The sequence below is a fragment of the Pristis pectinata genome, chromosome 9 (genome assembly GCF_009764475.1).
Source record: "Pristis pectinata isolate sPriPec2 chromosome 9, sPriPec2.1.pri, whole genome shotgun sequence".
Taxonomy (NCBI): domain Eukaryota; kingdom Metazoa; phylum Chordata; class Chondrichthyes; order Rhinopristiformes; family Pristidae; genus Pristis; species Pristis pectinata.
Genome location: NC_067413.1, coordinates 63,666,083 through 63,686,797, shown reverse-complemented (window position 1 = coordinate 63,686,797; position 20,715 = coordinate 63,666,083). Strand labels below are relative to the sequence as shown.

The window sequence follows — 20,715 nt, the reverse complement described above, 5'->3', positions numbered from 1 at the left end:
TAAGTGAAAATCTTAACTGTGTTTGTGTGTCATAATCCACACAAGTGAGTTTTGGGTGTGGAGTTAGTAATGGCTTTAATGTCAAGAGATGAGTTAATATTTCAATGCTCCCTTGAATATTAAATTGCTTGCCAAGTTAGCACAAAGACACACACTAGATTCTGTATGTGGAGCACCTGACGACATCACATGAAACCATTGACAGATCAGTTAGATTACTGAGTGTATTCATACCATTGGCAAACATGAGTTAACCTATTTCAGTTAGAAGTCATTGCTGCTCCCATATTGAACATTTGAAAATTACAGCATCCCTATTAGGAATTGGCATCGAGCTATTACTGACATCTGGAATCCATCAGTATATTTGAATCTCTATCACTGAATTTCATGAGTTGTTCCTTTTGGAAAGTAATATGCAGTTTGCTGCAGTAGTCTAGTTGTGTGTGTTTTATCCTGTTGGTAAGTCCCTTCCAGAAACTAATTCATCATCTGGAGCTCAAGCATGCCAACATAGAGGAAAACATGTAAATCCATTCATGAGGGCAGCATAAAGTGATTTCAAAATGTCACATTGTTGTTGCTCAGAGACAGAATCAGAATCAAAAACAAATCCTATTGCATGACAGTACTACAAAAGAGGTGCAAGTATGATCCTCATCCTTGAATGGGAACTGTGTAGGATTCACTGCAGTATCGGTCTTGCAAGGCAGGGTATTAATTTGATAATTATTAATTATCATTATCCATTCAAATTATCAAATTGATAAAGTTATTTTGGACAAAGGATGCTGCAACTTTAAGCACAACATAGGAGCCAATGAACCAGGAAGAAATAGTAAACAAACGTGACAATATTCCTCAAATGAAGACACAGTGCAAAAAGGTGGAGGTAGGTGTGAAGGATTTGTGCACCATTTATTAGTGAATTGTTCTGGGATTTTATTCATTACAACAGTGACATCATTTGGTGTTCACATTGATATTTGCGACACAAAAAACAGTTGGCCAAAAAACTATCTTATGGAATTCTACTTCTCTAACTCAATGCTTCAGATGCACTCAGTGACTAGTTTAGTAGACCTGTTGAAAGTCTTTAAAATTGCTTCTTGAAAGTCATTCCTCCAGTCTCACCAAGTGACAAACTAACCTCCACATCAAAACTTACACACTGTTGATAATATACGTTAGCTTCAGCTTGTTTGCTTTCTTTTATTTTCCTCAACACAATTGCCTCACTTTTTCTTTGTTGCTTTTTCCTTTGCAACTTGCTCCTCTTCCTCAGGTATGAAAACACTTACTGTAAAATCGCCTGTCTCAGTGCCATACTTGTTTTTCACAAGGATGCTGTATTTGCCAGAGTCTGTGGTCCTGACGTCGGTGATGACGAAGGAAGCAAATTTTCCAGATTCAAACTTAAGTATCAGATGAGCATCTCCCAGCAGTTCCCTGTCATTCTTCAACCAGGAAACCGCAGGAACTGGATCTCCCCAGACATTACAATTAAGGTTAAGTGACTAAAAAGATATTAAAAATAATAATATTCAATGATTTTCTCAACAAACCTCAAGATAGTTATTACAAAATAACATGTATTTATCTCAAATTCAAAATACATTTCATTTGTCTGTGGACATGTACACTTAAATTGTAGTCATATTCACTTGCAAATAGTTCTTTTGTTAATCATTGGAAAACTAGAGGTTCAATATCTATCATGGTAAGTTTGATATAGTATTAATATTCAATTAAATATAGAATGCCAGTATCACACATGCCATCTAGAAGTATGACAGTATTTACCTTTCCTTCTTGGATTGTGACAACATCAGGCAAACCTCCGATAACCCGAGCGCGATCTAATAGAAAAAAAGTCAAAATTTCTTAGGCATTGCACCAATGAAGACATGTATTAAAGCACAAATCTCAAATACTAAAATTATGGGTGTAACAGTAATCTAGTTGGACCAAGAATAGATAGAGCTCAGGTGGGGATTTGATGTTGTCTCTGTACGGGACACTGAAACATAAGAAGGTAAATTAATCATAAGACATTCTCCTGTCCTTAACTGGGTATTTCGGGAAGAAATTGCAGAGGTGCAGACATGCAATCAAAATGGTTTCAGTAATGCTGGAAGAGGCTCAGGGCAGTGAAGAACTGCCCTCAGCACCTATAACTCGATGCAATGTCCAGCAAAATCATTGGTGTTTAGAGAAAAATAAATAATTCTATATTCTCACATATGAAGTATGATTTTAAATACATCTATGGTAATTATCAGTAAATCATTTATTTAAAACTGCAATTTTGTATGTAGTCAATAGATATCTGAGAATGCAATACTCACTTTTTTCAGCAATTGCAGCCTGCCTGTGTTTAGAAAGTTTAAGAGAAAAGAAATTAAGGCAAAATTAGCTACACTACATGTGAAGTGATTCCAAACATATAGTTGTAGAATTATATAACAGTTTTCATATCAGAGGAGTGATAATTCCTTAGAAAAGTGCTTGTTTCACTATTGGTGCTCTAAAAAATAGGACGCTGTTAGAAAGAGAAGTAATCGATGTGCTGATATTATTTATTCCCTTGTGGTTGACCAAAGGTAGAAAATCTTGTGACTAATAACGTAGGCATTTTCAAACCATCATATGTACAAAAGACACTTGCTAACAAATTACATTTCTTTGAGCTGAATATAATTAAATGCTTTACTTTCTTATAGTTATTGCAATTTACCAATATGAGAATCCAGTTAAATCCAGTTAAAAGATAGTGTCCCCATAAATGCACAACTGTTTAACAGTGATCAATTTATACAAGAGGTACATCCCGAACAGTATAAATTATACTCAATTTAAACCTCTGTACTAGTTTCCTCTCTAATTGTTCATGTGTCTTTTTTCCAAGTTTTAAATTCTCCCAGGAAACTACATGGTGCCATAGGATAATAGAAAATTGCATGGAATCTAGGGAGAGCTGGCTAATTTGGATACACAATCGGCTTGATGATAGGAAGCAGAGGATGATGGTGGAAGGTTGTTTCTCAGACTGGAGGCCCGTGACTAGTGGTGTGCCTCAGGAGTTGGTGCTGGGCCCATTGTTATTTGTCATCTATATCTATGTCGTTTGTCAATGATTTGGATAAGAATATACAAGGCATGGTCAGTAAGTCTGCAGATGACACTAAAATAGGTGATATAATGGACAGTGAAAAAGAGTATAAAAAATTACCGGGGGATCTTGATCAGCTGAGTAAGTAGGCCAAGGAACGGCAGATGGAGTTTAATTCGGATAAGTGCAAGGTGTTGCATTTTGGAAAGTCAAATCAAGGTAGGGCTTTCACAGTGAATGGCAGGGCCCTGGGGAGTGTTGTAGAACAGAGGGACCTTGAAGTTCAAGTACATGGTTCCCTGAAAGTAGAGTCACAGGTAGACAGAGTGGTGAAGAAGGTTTTTGGCACACTGGCCTTCATCAGTCAGAGCACTGAATATAAAAGTTGGGAGGTCATGGTGTGGTTGACGCTGGTGAGGCTGCACTGGGAGTATTGTGTTCAGTTTTGGTCACCCTGCGATAGGAAAGATGTTATTAAACTGGAAAGAGTGCAGAAAAGATTTACAAGGATGTTGTCAGGGCTTGAGGGACTGAGTTATAGGGAGAGGCTGGACAGGCTAGGACTTTATTCCTTGGAGCACAGGGGACTGAGAGGTGATTTTATAGAGGTGTATAAAATCGTAAGGGGTATAGATAGGGTGAATCGACTAAGTCTTTTTCCCAGGGTTGAGGAATCGAGAACTAGAAGGCATAGGTTTAAGGTAAGAGGCAAAAGATTTAATAGGAACTTGAGAAGCAACTTTTTTTTACACAAGTGGTGGTATGTAGTATGTACAATGAGCTGCCATAGGAAGTATTTGAGTCAGGTACAATCACAACTTCTAATAGACAGTTGGACAGGTACACGGATAGGAAAGGTTTAGAAGGTTACAGGCCAAATAAAAATGGGACCAGTTTGGATGGGCATCTTGATTGGCATGGACCAATTGGGCCGAAGGGCCTGTTTCCATGCTGTCTGACTCTATGAATCTATAATATCTTTTTGTGATGTGATATCTTGAAGGCACATTCACTGAACAGGACAGGCTAGGTAGATTACTGGTCCTTTTTTTGATGCTTTGTGAGTTTGTTACCGTAAGTAGATCATACGAAAGGATGGGTACAGTGGTGGCACAGCATTTAAATTATCAGACGTGTAATCTGAGGCCTTGGACCAACAATCCAGAGAACCAAATTCAATCCCACCAAGGCATCAATGGAATTTAAATTCAGTAAATAATCTGGAATTTGGTAAAACAACAACTAGTCTCAGTAATGATAATCACTAAACCAGGGATTGTTGCAAAACCCAGCTGATTCACTAATGAGTAAATCTGTCATCTTTTTCTACTCTGGGCCATTTACAAAAATTAAATTAAAAAGCAGAAAACTGAACATGTTGCTACTTTGAATTATCATCTAACAACTCCTGCACATAGATAGAGCTATCCCATGGAAACAGACCCTTCAGCCTAACTCCTTCATGCTGACCACAATACCTATATATAAATGCATAACATCAGGTGGGGTCAGAATAGAACAAACTGCTAACACTGTCTAATCTCATGAATTGCAAATTTAGCATAGCACACTAGGTCATCGTTACGAAGTCTAGTTATTATTTATCCAAACTCCGTTTGATTCAAATGCATCCCTTTTCACCCCACCCCCCTACCGCTCCTTACCCTTTATCTCAGCAGGCTTGCTTCACAGGAAAATATTAAGTTTACTTAAAATTGGAATATTATGATTAGCTTTAAAGGACTCTTGTTTCTTCTTAATTATCAGATTTTAGTTTATTTTAAAAATAGTAGAGAAAAGACACTTGGGTTTAATTCACTTTAACAACCCAACCAGATTATTACTTTATATCTAAGGATATTCATAAAATTATGACCAATACTTTTGCAATTTCCATTCATACCTCATCTTCGGATACCAGAAGTTACTTCTGCTTTAACTCATTGAGTGGTAATTTGTTGGAGTGGGTCCCGATCTCAATTAGATAAAATTGGGCAAATTTTAAAACAGCCAGTGATCTACCCTCTTATCACTTTCTTTCCATTCCTAGTAAAAGTAGTGTAGGGCAGGCATGGTAGTGTAGCGGTTAGCATAAAGCTATTACAGCACCAGTGACCCGGGTTCAATTCCAGCCGCTGACTGTAAGGAGTTTGTATGTTCTCCCCATGTCTGCATGCGTTTCCTCTGGGTGCTCCGGTTTCCTCCCACATTCCAAAGACGTATGGGTTAGGAAGTTGTGGGCATGCTATGTTGGGGCTGGAAGCGTGGCGACACTTGTGGGCTGCCTTCAGAACACTACGCAAAAGATGCATTTCACTGTGTGTTTCGATGTACATGTGAATAATAAAGAAATCTTATCTTAATTAAGTGCAGTTCCCTAAATAGTGGCTGATTTGATTGGAATTTAAAGGAATAATGGGCAAGCCATTTTGAAAAAGGAACTTCTAAGATGCTGGAAATCTGAAATAAACAGAAATACTATTCATATGGGGCTGAATGTGGAGGGTCAAGTATAAGGGAAGCAGTATGAGGCCAGGGAGATAACTAGACTGAGATAGCTTGGAGAGGGGTGGTGGGGAGGAGAGAAGGAATAAGGGTAGGGAAAGACTGAAAGAAGATAAAGATTGCAAAGGAGATAAAAGATGGACAGAGGGTGAGAGGGTGAAGGAAGGGGAATTGTGGGTGAGGAAAAGAAAATTGTGGCAAACTCTTCCAGTGAGGTAAAGGGAATTTCTGAAGCAGGTTTTATCAGGGAACTTCTCATGTTTTAATTGAGTTGGAACACCAGTGAAGTTTGAAGGACACTAGCATTTTCTGTTTTTATCTCAATAGTATAGGTCATGTTTCTGTTTCTAAGAACTTGAGTAGGTACTGTAGAGATTGAGTGGAGGTTGTTGTGATACACTGATTTGATGGCAAGATTTAACACTTTCCAAAAACACTTGCAAGAAGCTACATAGTTTCAGATTCCAAAGGAGGACAAAAATTGCTAGTTGGCAATACAAAGAGTTACTATAGTGATGTGCTGCAAATGTTAGTGAAAACTATTGACATCCCCCACATACAGGCATAACAGACACTGCAGGCAAATTTAATGGAAGATGTAGCAGGTCAATGCTATAGCCTACTTAAAAACAGATGTGTAGTCAAACCCCATGTGCATTTTCACCTCAAGGAAAAAAGTGTATATGAATGACTTGCATTCATATAATGTCTTCAAGTCCTCAGGAAATCCCAGCAATATGCATTCATTACAGCCAATTAATTATTTTTTGAAGCGTAGTCACTGTTGTATTGTTGAAAATATGGCAAATATATACTCTCACAAACAGCGAAGTAATAATGTCCAGATATCTGTTTTCATTGTTAAATACTAGCAAGAGCATAGCTACTTTCTTCTTCTTCAAAATAATGCCATGACATCTTTCAAGCCTAGGTTTAACGTTTCATCCAAAATGCTATACCTCCAACAGTGTACCAACCCTCTCGCTACTGCACTGGAATATCTCCCTAGATTTCAAAATCCTAGAGTGGGACATACCCATGAGAGTAGTACCAACTAAACCGCAGCTGACACTGTAAAAGTGTGGACAATGTGTGCACCTGTCATGTACTTAAAGAACAGGCAAATTGAAAAGCAGTGCAGGAAATCTGCACCAGTGGATTTGTACTCCAGCAAGGGTGGGTGAACTGAAAAATACATTAAAAATGCACAAATGAAGCACTTAGTAAAATTACAGTACTTACTTCAGCCTCTGGAATTCTGCAAATGCTTCTTCAAATACTTTAAGAAGAAGAGAGACAGTGGTGGTACAATGTGTTTCAATTAGTTCAGCAACTGCATGTATTAAAACACTGCAACAAAATAGATTTGCAATTTCCTGCCTTGCACAAAAGCAGTATTGACAATTGGTTGATGCCATGGAAACTGATCAATTTTCACTTTCTGGCTATTTTTACAAGCTGCCTAACTTGGGCAACGAGATGAAAATCTACACCAAATGTTTACATTATCATTGCTACTGTTGTGGCATTTCAGGTTTTTTTTCCACAGATCTTGTCTCTCATTTTCTATTTAAGAACAAAATTTTGTCAAGTTCTGTAGCACGACATAAAACGTTATGAAATTCAAGGTTATAACTTCTTCCCTACGTATAATGTAAAGTGTAGAGAAAATGGAATTAACCAAATTGAATCTAAAGACTCTCTGGTTAATGAAGAACCATTGTCCTTTGAGGCATTTTTCTAATGCAGCTGGCTAGAGAGGCCTTGAAACAGGCCTTTTTCTTGGTCTGAGCTAAAGAATGGAGGGATCTAAATGAAGGAAAGTGCTTTAGTGTAACATTGTCCACAAAATTATAAAGCAAACTCAGGTGGCTGAGTTGTCAAATCCTGATTCTAAAGTCTTCATTCCATCAAAGATGTTAATAGGTGTTGGATGTCCAGGACTTTAGAATGCATAGGGCAATATGTGGTGTACAGGATTCAGCAAAGGGTTCCACCTCCAACAAATTGAAAGAGATATAAACTCCAGTGCTTTGCTGTGCTTGTTAGAGTCAATTAAATATCCTCCAATAGAAATAAAATATTTTTAATATGTTGTTAAAAAAAATTTAAAAAGATATTCTCATAGATGAAGTTGCTAGGCATTTAAAACTTTAGCCATTGTACATGTTATTAGTTTAACTAGTTGGCACATTCTGAGATTGGTGTTACTAAATGTTTAAGATTTAATCATCACCCAAGAAACAGCTTCAGAAATCATTGTACAATGTCTATTATGTTCGTGTTGCTTCTTGACACAAGGCAATTTTTCACCATTCATAATCAATGGATGAAATTTTAGTTCATTGAGTTATTCATTGAGTAAAGGCATTTGTATGAAAAAAGACTGTTCATCTAATTAGTTTTCATATGTTCTACTTTTCAATAGATTTTATTCTTAGGAATTCTTTCTAGTTATCATGATAAATGACCTCAATGGGAATAATGGAATTTTTTTTTTACCTAACTTGGCAATCAATACACTACTGACATAAAGCACTCCTGTTCAATTATTACATGAACCAAAGGCTTCCTTGAAAAAACTATTTCCTGCTGAAGCTCAGTTTCAAACCTACATGGTGATTATACTTGTTCGATTCTTCATCTTGCTGAATAACATGTTCACCTGGTAATATGCTTCAGTTCTTTCCAAAACATTTTCTTTAGGAATTTTGCAAACATCAGGACAGATATTACTTTTATCAGCAAAACGTGCCACATGAAGGAAATATATAACAGTTTATCATAGAGTGCCTTGTTTTCATATTACCTCGGATTTGATGATACCTTGGTTCATAATCATATCTATTCCAGGAATCCCAGAGTCCTGGGTCAATTAAATAAAATAATCAGAATAGATTTGAGCTAGTACCTATTAAGTACAACCCTCACTTTCAAACATTATTTAAGTTGGGTAGACTGTTAAATTGTTCCCATCCATCCAAGAAGACCTCATTGGCACTATAGATGGCACAGATGTTTGGCAGCAATGTATAAATAATCCTGATCCCAGCAGGGATATGGCCATGGGGAGCATTGCCTCAAATCTGCTCTGGTAAGGTCTCCCCCAGAACTTCTAGTGGTTATCAGCAGGAAGATGGATCAGAAGCAGCATCAAAATTAAATTAGCCTGCATAGAAGTAGCTCAGTCACTCTTACCAGTTCCGGTCAATTCAACTGATTTTCTGTGACCTTCTTTTCCATCAAAGAGTTCCAGAGTATATTTTCCCCGATCCTTCTCTGTAGGCTCATTAATCTGCAGCCAGATCTGCTCCCCTGTAACACCACTCTTTACTCTGTCTGTGGATGCAAGTTTTACGTCTCTGTAGAAAGAAAATAAGCATTTTAAAGGCAATTTAAACCTTAGGTTACATTTTTATTGATCTCCCCACTGAAATAATGAAAAGCCAGTTCAAAGAGCAGGCAATAAACTTTGTACTTTTTTATGCTTATCTGTTAAAATCAAATACAAGAGGAAAGTTTGGTGAGCCATACTGGTTGGAAGCCGCATTTGGCAAATTGGACATGGTCAATCCATCCAGTCCACAATGCTCCCAACTTTCTGGTGCTAAATGTACTGAAAGTGAATTCTTACTTGTGGTACCAGATAATCTTCAAATCTTCCAGGTAGTAAGAAATAAAGGAGTAGAGTCTGATACCATGCTCTGTACTCTGTACCTTCACATCAGTTGCAGTCAGAGCTACAATGTTAACAAATAAACATTATGTTTCTATAGTCAATTAATGACAATCTGGAAAAGAGAGAAATTTGGTATACTGTGTTCTCAAAAAAAACTCACCAGCCATACGACAAACTTCACTTATCACATCACCGAAAGCTGTAAAATTGATTAAATGAGATTAATGTCAGTATAATGATCTTTCTGTCACAATTACCATAGATTACACAATTTCAGTCGTACATTGAAAGATGAAGTAATAAATTCTGCTTCACATGCTGATAATATCCCCACTCTCTGTTGAGGTGCTGGTTACAGTTAAAATGCTGGTTAATTTTGGTAACTTAACCAACTGCATTACAGGTTTGTTATATAAAAGCTGATTACCCAAAATGGGAATGCCAGTGTGATGCAGTGGCTGCGGGTAGCATCGACTAGAGTATTGAAGGCTTGTAGAGCAATTTTATGCATCTTTTGCAATTAATATTTTACTATTTCACATTCCCTCAAGTACCTAGCCAAATGCCTTTTAATTTTTGTTATCTGGTCAATTTCTTGAGGGAGTCTGAAATAAAAAGGAAAACGCTGGAAACACTCAGGAGGTTAAGCAACAACATGAAAAATTTACGCACAAAATGCTGGAGGAACTCAGTGGGTCAGCCAGCATCTACGGAGGAAACTGGACAGTTGACATTTCGGGTCGAGGCCCTTCATCAGGACTGGAAAGAAAGAGGGGAGATAGCTAGCATAAAAGGGTAGGTGGGGCATAGAGCAAGAGCTGGATGGTGACAGGTGGATCCAGGTGAGGGGGATGATAGGCAGGTGGGGGGTGGGGGGGGAGAGTGGAAATGATATAAGAAGCTGGGAGGTGATAGGTGGAAGTGACAAAGGGCTGAAGAAGATGGAATCTGATAGGAAAGGACAGTGGATCATAGAATAAAGGGAAGGAGGTGAGAAGGGGAACTAGAGGCAGGATTGTGTGGGTGATGGGCAGATGGACAGTCTGGGGGAGGAGACAGAGGAGGAGTGATGGGGCCGGTGGGATAAGGGAAAACGAATGGTGGGGACAGAAGGGAGTGGTTACTGGAAGTTGGAAAAATCGATGTTGATGCCATCAGGTTGGAGACTACCAAGGCAGAATGAGGTGCTGTTCCTCTAATCTGCATCTTGCCTCAACTTGGTAGTTGAGGAAGCCGTGGACAGACATGTCAGTGTGGGAAAGGGAAGTGGAATTAACATGGTTGGCCACCAGGAGATCCTGGCTGTTATGGCAGATGGAGCAAAGGTGCTCAATGAAGAGAAGGAGTTAATGTTTCCAGTCTGAGAACTTTTGTCATTTCTGTGTCTAAAACCCTCTGTCACCTTTAATGCTTCCTGGCCTGCTGAGTATTTCGAGCATTTTCTGCTTTTATTTCGGATTTTCAGCATCTGGTGTTTTATTAATTCTTCAGGGAGTGCACAATTTTGTGTGTTTCAATCTGGAATAATCTAGGCATCCATTTGAGTTTACACCCTGTATTTTTAGGTTCTCTTACCATATAAAACACAAAGGAAGCAAAATTTTCCTTAGAATTTCACAGGAGCATTATCAAACAAAAGTTGATGCTGAGTTACAAGGAGATACTAGGACAATGACCAATGGCTCGGTTGAAGTGGCAGGTTTTAAGGAAACAAAAAAACAATCGGCTGGAGGAAGTCAGCAAGTCGAACAGCATCTGTGTGAAGAAAGGAATCGTTGACCTTTCAGGTCACAACCCTGCACCAGTCCTGATGCAGGATCTTGACCCAAAACATCAACAATTCCTTTCCCCCTCACAGATGCTACTCGAACCGCTGACTTCCTCCAACAGACAAATTGTTGCTCCAGATTCCATCATCTGCATTCTCTTGTATCTCTAGGTTTTAAGGAAGACCTTAAGAAAGATGAATGGGTTTAGCAAAGGAATCCCAGAGCTAGAGCCTTGGCACCTCAAGGTAAAGGTGCCATTGGAGGAGCAATTAGAGTTGCTAAAGAGCCCAGAATTAAGAGACTGAAGATACCTTGAAGCATTCAAATAGTTGGTGGAGGGAGTGGCAGAGTGGCACAGGGGAGGTGATGGTGAAATAATTCCAAAGGTACAATGATGAGTTATGCAGAATGGAATTAGACTTGCACAGCTAAATACGCAAAAGGCCTTTCTCCCATGAACTTCTCCATTGGTGTGCTAACAGAGGAACTCGGGTAGTTTGTGAAAAATGAGCCACAAAGGAAGGAGACTGTGGGAATGGATCAGAGCTAGAATCATGGAGAAACTGGGACCTTGAGGGTCATGTTGGGGTATTAAGAATGGAGGGTGAATGAAAGGAGTGCTATCAGTAGGTCTGGGGAGGTCAGGGACATAAACTGGCCCAGGCTCTGATGACTGTAAAGGCCTGCAGGGGACCTCTATTGAACGTGGTTATGTTGGCATGTGGTTTAGTGAGTTTCAGGCAGAAACTCCAAAATTCTAGGTTTCACTTCCATAGGCTTCATAAATATTCTTAAAGCTTTTGTCATATACATCAGATTATACTCCATGAAGTGTGACTTTTGGATGAGGTGATTTCTTAGCCAGTGATCAGCCTAGATGGCTTCCAATTCGGAAGGGAACCCTCTGGAGAAGGCTCCAAAGTCAAGTCTGTTTGATCCTCACTCTGGTGATTATCTATTCCACATCCATGAGAGAGGGGAGATTTTGAGTACAACCTGATTCCCAACCCTGCAGGCCTTATTATGGGATTGTGGTCTGATGTGGGTGAGATTGGTGGGAAAGCACTGCTGCTGCTGGGTTTCCCAGGTCAGCCATGAAAAGTCTGTAAAGCAGGTTAACTCAGGTCACCTGCTTCATTAAGATACCAATATTGGCAACCTGACCATGAGACCTGGTAGTTGGTATATTGGAATTATAGCCCTAAAGCATTCGGAATTGCTCTTGATTTAACCCCTTACTTGCACCCAATCCTTCATTTTCACCCATGTAAAAACATTGCCTTTGTTAATGTCTGAAAACCATACCTTTGTCAAGCAGTCGGAGCACACTTGAATCTCTTCCTCTGTCATCTTTCAGCACAAGTTCGTAAGTACCAGCGTCCTTCTTTGAAAACTATTGGCAAATATTAAATTGGAATGCTGCATCAAACATAACTGTTTATGTTTATCATAAGTATGCGTTGTCAGTAGCTGTTTGAAAAAGTGGCCTATGTTTTTTTGAACTACAATATTCACATATAAAATCTTGTGGAGTTTATATTAGATTTCTTGGTGTGGTAACATTACTGAGGAAGTATGTATGAGCAGATTAAACATCTGCATAGAATTGCAGTGCTATTTCGTATTGCGGTGCTAATATTCCAGATGCACCCTTTGATTGTCTGTTGATTTATGGAAGCAAGACTGAGAGATAAAAATATGTCCACAGTCATTTATGTCAAATGTGTGCTGGGAGTTATCTCTGCTTTCAAAATGAGGTTCCTTTGTCATCAATTAGCAGAACCTCTTTCCACCTGAGGCCGCAGCTGCTCTTTCATAAGTTGATCTATTCCTAGAAACTGATGTGTGGCACAATTTATTTAATGTAGTGCATCAAAAATAGATGTTTGTGTCTGGGGTGGCACATGACTGTGTGCACTTCAGGTTGGGCCACTCAACCCCTGAAAATTCAACAAAATGTTTATAATTGTAATTCACTCTTGGATACCCAATATGATTTCTGCATCAGAGGCGTGTCAAGCTATGGAATTCCCTATGCAACATTCCTGCTGGGAAGTTAGTGCACTATTCGCTGGGAGTGCCAAACATTTGAACATTCCAGGGACAGCCAGGCTTTCACAGCAGTACTCCAGAGTGGACCTCATTAGGTAAGTGTCATCATCTGTCTCCTCTACTTGCACCTCCATACTGCCAACTAAACCATCCTCACCGGTACCAACTCTATTCTCCCACCAATCTACCCCAACTTGTCATTGGCCTGGTTCACCCCCAGTTCCCTAATCAGCCCTGACCCCCCAAGTCTGCAATCAGCCCAAGCTTGTCTCCTGGCATCGCACTCAGGCATGAAACCCAAATTGGCCCTTACTGCCTCCAATCCGCATAGATCATGACCTGTGATCTCTGAATCCACAAATGGCACCAGGCTCTGATCCCAAATTTGTTCAACCACACAGATGCTGATGTACCCAACTCCTCCTTGATTACGCTGACTGCCCCACCCACCCAGAAGCTTCGTATGGATGTAACTGATCTTTGCGTCACTTCTCTCCCCACACCTCACCATAAGAAGGTGCTGATTTCTGGTCAGCCATTATCCATTCCAGGCTCCAATTCAAGATCTTAAATATAAGAAAAGGGCCCAAATGGTTTCCAATCCATCAACTTCTGGGTTTAAAACAGATTGGACAAGAAGCAGGCAGATAGTTTCTTCTCAGAAGCTGGCAATGAGGTTAGCAGCTAATACTTCAACTTGTTTCATGAGATCAACCCTGACCAACTGGGATTCCCAAGTCCTGGGATATATATTGCAGCTGAGGGAAGGACAAGGACATCTTCAAGGCACAGGTAATTGTGTTTACTATACTGCTTGTACATCAGCTGAAAGGAAAAGGATATGCTTTTCCCCAGCTCTCGAGCTTGCCTCTCAGCAGATCCCACCTACAGGGTTCATTTCTGGGTATTGGGAGTAGGCCCACTCCTGCATCCCTAGATTGGGCCATCTTTGTGATCATTCCCGCATCACTGACTTGGATTCCCAGTATGAATATCCTACTGGGCCGAGGGTTGGGAGCCACATGCTCCTGCTGCCTGTTCTCAGAGTCCTCCCACCTGGCTGGAAGTCAAACCGTCTGAATGTGGAACCCATTCAAGAAAAAAACAATGCACCTTTGTGGTATTAAAAACTCCACAGCATGTGTGGGAACCCTGTGTCCACATTTCCCAACTGTGGTTCTTTCCACCAATGCAATCCACCATGCCCATAAAGGCCACGCCTCCTACTGGTAGGTATAATTTGTGTAAGTCTCCGTAAGGTACCTGAACATTATTTTCATACCTGTTGCACCAACAAAGTACACACACCATCCCTTGAAGTCATGCTTTTTCATCAAACATTATCTCTCTGTCATCTTTGTACCAGATGATTGATGTCTCCTTTTTACATATTAGCCCACCTACATTGAAAGAAAGAAGGGAAGTTTCAGCACATATGTTTTGTTCTTCCTTTATTCTGAAATTTTCCACAATAAATTCACAAGTATGGGCATTGGACTTTTCCATTTGCTTTTTCTCTCTCTTGACAATACTTCCCTTCAAACAATTCCTTTAAGGTGGGCTTCATGATGGCTTGTGGTTCAATGAGACTTGTTAATCTCCAAAACCAATCTTATGGTTCCAAAAACAAAAGTTTTATCTTTCAATTACTTTGCAAGTCCCCATTCTATATGTGCATGCCAAAACACTCAGGGGCCAAGATGTATGGTTCATGCAAGTGGACTCCTCGAGTTACTATTTCATTTGTCTGAGACTCCACTTACACAAAATGAGGCCACTTATGTGTAATTAAAGACAGTATTACTTCCGATGTGAGTGTTATTGTGCTCAACTCTCAAAGGATTTACTCATTTACAGATAACCATAAGGTGAGGTTCATTGTTCCATAAGATTGGCCAAGTCATCTTTGGGTTCCAGACGAGCTTTTGATTAGAGGTGATTTCATTTGTTTTTATGGTTACTAATGTACCTAGTTTCAAGAATATTGAAAGTTAATTTCATTCTTGTTTTTGGTGGGGTTGCCCAGAATTATGGGCACATAGAACATACAGCACAGGAACAGGCCCTTTGGTCCATGATTGTCTGTATCAACGATGATGGCCAATCCAAACTAATCCATCTGCCTGCACATGGTCTACATTCCTCTATTCTTTGTCTGTCTAAATGCCTCTTAAATGGGTAGGAGAGGGGAAGTGAGGAAGAAAGATAGTGGGTACTAGTCTTTTTTAGCCAGTGTGGACTAATTGCCATGCTACTTGCCTCCTGTCAGGTGTTTCTGCTAAACTTATGTTACAGGATCTTCCCACTGGTGCTGAACATTTCTGGCAGATATAATTCCAGTTTGAATGTCAAGATTGCCGAAGATTCAATCTTGGTGCCTGATTGTCAGCAGGTTATTAATCAATAGTGAACAGTAAAGCCAAGCCTGGTTCCTATTCTAATACAACTTGAAGGGACACTTCTTATCATCAAAAGTGCGAGAGTGATTAGGAGCACATTTAATTCCTCCTGTCTAATTAATGTAGCTTAATGAAGCTATTAATGAAGCTTCATCTGGATGCAATAACAAGCCTGTCTATTAATAGATCTCAACAAAAGCAGCCACTAAATCAGGTTGCAAAACAATGAACTACTTTCAATTAGATGTAGGAGGTGAGTGCATTCATCTGCTTTAGCCCATTGTTGTGGGGGAAGACATAGCTGAGGGACTTAAAAGACATAGCTTCAACTTACAAAGGTTGTTTTAAAATTTTCTAATTTAACCGTGCTTCATTACCGTGTCCATTGGTTACACAACACACTACAGCACAGGAATTTGAATCATCTGATCTAACTGTGAGAAAGGCTTCTTGTTTGTAGTTTCACATGGATCATAAGTTCTTTGAACTGAATTTTCAAGATTTGGGACTTTAGTGTACCTTTGGGATGCTAAACGTTTAACTTTGATATATAATGTAAACCACTATATTATTTGTGTGGGCAGTTCTAATCATCCTGACATAGCCATCCATGTGAACTATCAGCTGGACTATAATCTTTTATGACAAACTCCAGAACTTGTGCATTAGAACAACATTGTCACCTACTTTGTGAGATCAGGAAAAAAAACTTGTCCACACTTGCTTGTTTTAGTCACACAATACAGCAGTGATTATGCGTGTACAGTGTTTATGAAATGTAGTTCTATTTGATTTCACTGAAATTAAATTTCAGAATCAAGGTACTATAGTTATAGTATTCAACTATGGATGAGTTTTTACTCTGACTAGCTTATTTTCTTGACTGGGTTTACTTCCATTACTGATCCTTTGACTGGGTTTATTCCATTACTGATCCTATTTCTAGGATTCATCCCTCATTGAAATTTCTCACTTTTAGTCTACATTTGAGACTCACCAGAACAGGGTGCGGGGGAGGGGGGAGGGGCTGTGGGGGGGCAGCAATGGACAGGGATTGCAGCAACCTTGAAGGTGCAGACAAGCATTTATTTTATGGATTACAGCAAAAGTTGGTTACCCAAACTGAATATCAGTGAATAAAATTATGATAGGAATGAGGAAGGAAACTGGTGACATCCCAGGAATTATATTTTTACATTCTGTTGATGTATGGATGCACACCTGTAACTGGAGCATGGCTATTGTGGCACCCAATTTTTTAAAAAAGAGACAGAGTTAATCTAAATAAGTACAGACTGGTTAACTTAACATTTGTAGTAGGGAAATTTTTGGAGTCTTTAAGGATGAAATTGCCATATAGTTCAATAAAAAGGAAATAGAAGTAACTGTTACCAGTGTGATTTATGTAATATTAGTATTCATTTTAAGAATTGTAGCAGGTTAACCAATAACTCTCTATGTGCAGAACTGAGCTGAATTGGTTTTGACTGTGTGGTAGCAAGTAACAGGAGAGAAATGTTGTCTCTCTTTGTAAGTGTTTAGTTTAATAAAGCACACTGTCTATTTGATTTACCAACTGTTTTCTAGTATCTTGGGGAAAGATGTTGAGATGGTAGCTAATACTGAATTCGAAAGAAATGATTGTACTTAACAAATCTCATACAAATCACATGTGAGTTAGAGAAGTGCTATAGGACTGTCAATTCATTGTTCTGCATTGTGCTCATTACACATTTTTTGACTATTATATAATATTTGTTGTTCTGGCTCCAATAGCAATGCTAGTTTCTACAACATACAAGCATTGCTAACTTCCAGCATTGCTAATGTTTTGCATTAATATTGTTTCTATTTAAATATATTAATTTCATATTGGATGGACCCCATTACCATCGCATCTGAAATAGAAATGGGACAGGGATATTCCCTACCCAAACAATATGTAATTTTCTAACAGTACAAATTAGGAAATTCTCCAGCTACAATGTTCTTGCCTGTGTTTAGCAGCTTTGCAACTTTTTTTAAGAAAAGCACTGCTATTACCCTTCTTTTCAGGACAAGGTACTGCCCGCTAAATATTTAAATCATTAAGTATTTTGTGGAATTGTAGAATCAAAGAATATACATAAAAAAAGATTGCTTTTACCTTGCATTTCAAAAAGTACATTGCAGTCACTTGTAACTTCCCATTCAAGATAATCAACAAAATGAGGACCTGTTCGTACAGAAGATTTATCACTACAAAACAATTTTGCATAATAAATTAAAAATAAGTCAGTTTCCCATCTTTATCATATTGAGTTTAGTTAACATGGATTTCATCCTATCATATTTTATTATCTACCTTAAAGTTTCAAGAAGTCCTGTTCAGTGATTTTCTTAAAATTTTTGTTTTTATAGCCAGTAAGTAAGGTTTTGCATAAAGAAACACCAATGTTATATCATTGGTTTCACCAACCAGGTCACAATGTATTCATATAGGAAAGGAAGGGATAATAAACCCCACTTTACCTTGGGCTGATACTCATGTGAATGGGGACTAGGAGGAGCAGCAATCCAGTGATATGGTGTGAGTCCCAGGAGATATTAGCTCCTGACTAGCATCAATATAGGCTCAGTCATGTACCTGTGGGAAGTGGCTGCTCGGCTGGAGGAAGAAATATGTTACCCAGCAGATAGTTACCACAGATAAAGAAATGAATCTGGTCCTTTGCTCAGTTACTTGAAAGAATGTTCAGGAAGGCCACAATAGTACAGCACCTCTGCCCCAATTCACGTAAGTGAGGCTGACATTTATCCAGCATCAGTTGCATAGCTAACAATGCCATAGGCTGTGCAGTGTGTGTTTCCTTCATAACTGGCAGAAAGTGGAGCTTCCAGCAGAAACCTATCACCTTCACTGTTTACTCACAAAAACACTTGGAGCACATTGCACAAGATTAGGCAATTAAAATGCAATTAAAGAGTCTGCAATGTCACATTGATATCTCATGCACAGTATATCCCAGCCTCACTTTTCCAGTATTATGTTAGATAATCCACTGAAGCTAACTGAGGCCTTTTCTTTACATTCATTCAGAGCCTGCTGATTAGCCTACAGCAAGTGGTAGCTTGGGACGAGTAACAAATGGAAGTTGATATTCATGAGTCCCACACCACCAGGTTCAGGAACAGCTACTTTCAACTAACCAGGTTCAGGTTCTTGAACCAACCCACACAACCCTAACCCTACCTCAGCAATGGACCACAATGGACCACTTTGCACTACCATGGACTTGTCTCTAATTGTGTCTTTTTTTTCACCGATGTCTTGTTTTGCACAGTCATTTTTTTCTCTTCACTGTCTTGTATAATTTATGTATAATTCATATTCTTTGTGCTGTCTGTACCTATGTGCCTGTGATGCTGCTGCAAGCAAGTTTTTCATTGTACCTGTACCTCACCGTACTTGTGCATATGACAATAAACTCAACTTGACTTGATATATTCTCATATTTCATATTTTCTTACATCATAGAAGACAATGTCAACTCTCAGAGCAGTCCCATCAACTTATTTCCCTGTAATTTATTCTGACTCATATTGCCCATCAACTCCACTGTGATTCTCTTACCACTCACCCACCTGCAGGGACCTTACAGTAACCAATTAAACCTACCAACGTGTCTTTGAGATTTGGAGGAAACCAGGAGAACCCATATGGCCACAGGGAGAAGTGCATGCCGCACACAGATAGCACTGGAAGCCAGAACTGAGCTCACATCACTGGAGCTTTGAAACAGACTTAGCCAGGTAATCATGTAAGAGTTTCCCAGACTCACAAGAGGGTGGTGACCCTCTACCACCCTACCCTTCTTACCACAGCCCCCATCCTTCCCAATGTTTTCCTTCATGTCCACGACAGCCTCTAATGCTGCCAGGGGCAGAACATTATTTAAATTCTGTAAGTCACTTCCAAGTGGTTTCCGGACAGGAACTGCACAGGTCTCTTTAGCATATGAGTCAGCATCATATATGCCATAGTACCCCTTTTCACATATTTTTGCCTAATTTTGCAAAATTTTTCAGGAGATTGGTGTGGCTTTTAGTGCTGTATGGAATCCATGTTCAGCACATCAAGAGACATTAAACTCCAGTTTCTGGGCAACCATATGTTAGTCAAATTATGATATTACCTTGTTTCCTGAGCCACTCTCCCCTCTGCAACTCTGCCTCTTTCTGTAGATTCTTAAAGACTGAAAAAAGGAATAAAACATGAGAATAGTTATACTCTGACCCAGAAGTTGTGACAGCAATGACATTAAATTTACCAGCATTTGCCTTTGTTACACTGTGAAATGGATTTCTGTGCATGTTTAGATTATTGTGGAAATCAGAAAATGTATGTTTGGTATTCAGTGCTCTTCCACAGGTTGTGCTCTTTTGCAGCCTTCTCCATTACAATCATGGGAAATCAGTGGATGGATGAAAATTTCAATATTTACCTGTCAACTAGATTAGTCTGTAAAATTCCCTGATAATGTTACACTTTGTTGTGTGAGACATTTTGTGAGTACATTTTTAATAGAAAACCCTTTGGTCCTAAAGGTATAATTTTATATATGTGGACTGTAATTCCCTCTGGATGATGGGCCGAAGAAATGGTGTCTGTTTTGCATAGAACTGTTGAAATCTATGCCACACAGGTACCTGAAACTTTGAGAAGCCCAAGAGGACATGTATGTTAATATGGATGTCTATTGACCTTCCTGATAGGTGTCCTCCAAGGCTTTACTGGCTAATATCTTCCCCTGAACCCCACCCTCTACCCCCTGCACTGGCTTCTGTCATTTCCCCAGCACTTACCCATAGAAATCTGTCTGCTGAAGCCAGGGTAGGTTAGACCATGTGAAGGAGCAGCAACTCCTATCACTTCAATGGAGAGGAACAAGTTTAAGGGACCAAAATAATCACTGGGTAATATACAGATTTTTCAATAAAGGAAGTTTATGTAAATCCTTGTTTAAGCAGTTTAAAATAATTACATTTTTAAATGTTTAATGTTTTTAATTAAACAATGATTTTTTAATTTTAACAAGTTTCTGAATGTTTTTGGATATGTTAAATTCAAAGACATTTAAGGTTTTTATTTTTGATCTTTGATAGCTGGCCGAGCCAGTGGTGTGACTGATATAACTATTGAAGTTTTCTCTGCCCCGC

At 39.1% G+C, this 20,715-nt stretch overlaps 1 protein-coding gene across 1 annotated transcript in view; it reads right to left on the bottom strand.

Moving 5' to 3' along the window:
* Positions 1-1,235: 1,235 nt before the first annotated feature.
* Positions 1,236-20,715, bottom strand: part of myom1a (myomesin 1a (skelemin)) — a 103,857-nt gene continuing 84,377 nt past the window's right edge. The window contains 12 exon segments of the mRNA XM_052022592.1: positions 1,236-1,517; positions 1,804-1,859; positions 2,349-2,371; positions 6,860-6,896; positions 8,816-8,979; positions 9,252-9,357; positions 9,457-9,495; positions 12,371-12,458; positions 14,400-14,441; positions 14,444-14,517; positions 17,663-17,731; positions 19,692-19,751. Of these exon segments, the coding sequence (XP_051878552.1) occupies positions 1,236-1,517; positions 1,804-1,859; positions 2,349-2,371; positions 6,860-6,896; positions 8,816-8,979; positions 9,252-9,357; positions 9,457-9,495; positions 12,371-12,458; positions 14,400-14,441; positions 14,444-14,517; positions 17,663-17,731; positions 19,692-19,751 (1,040 nt within the window).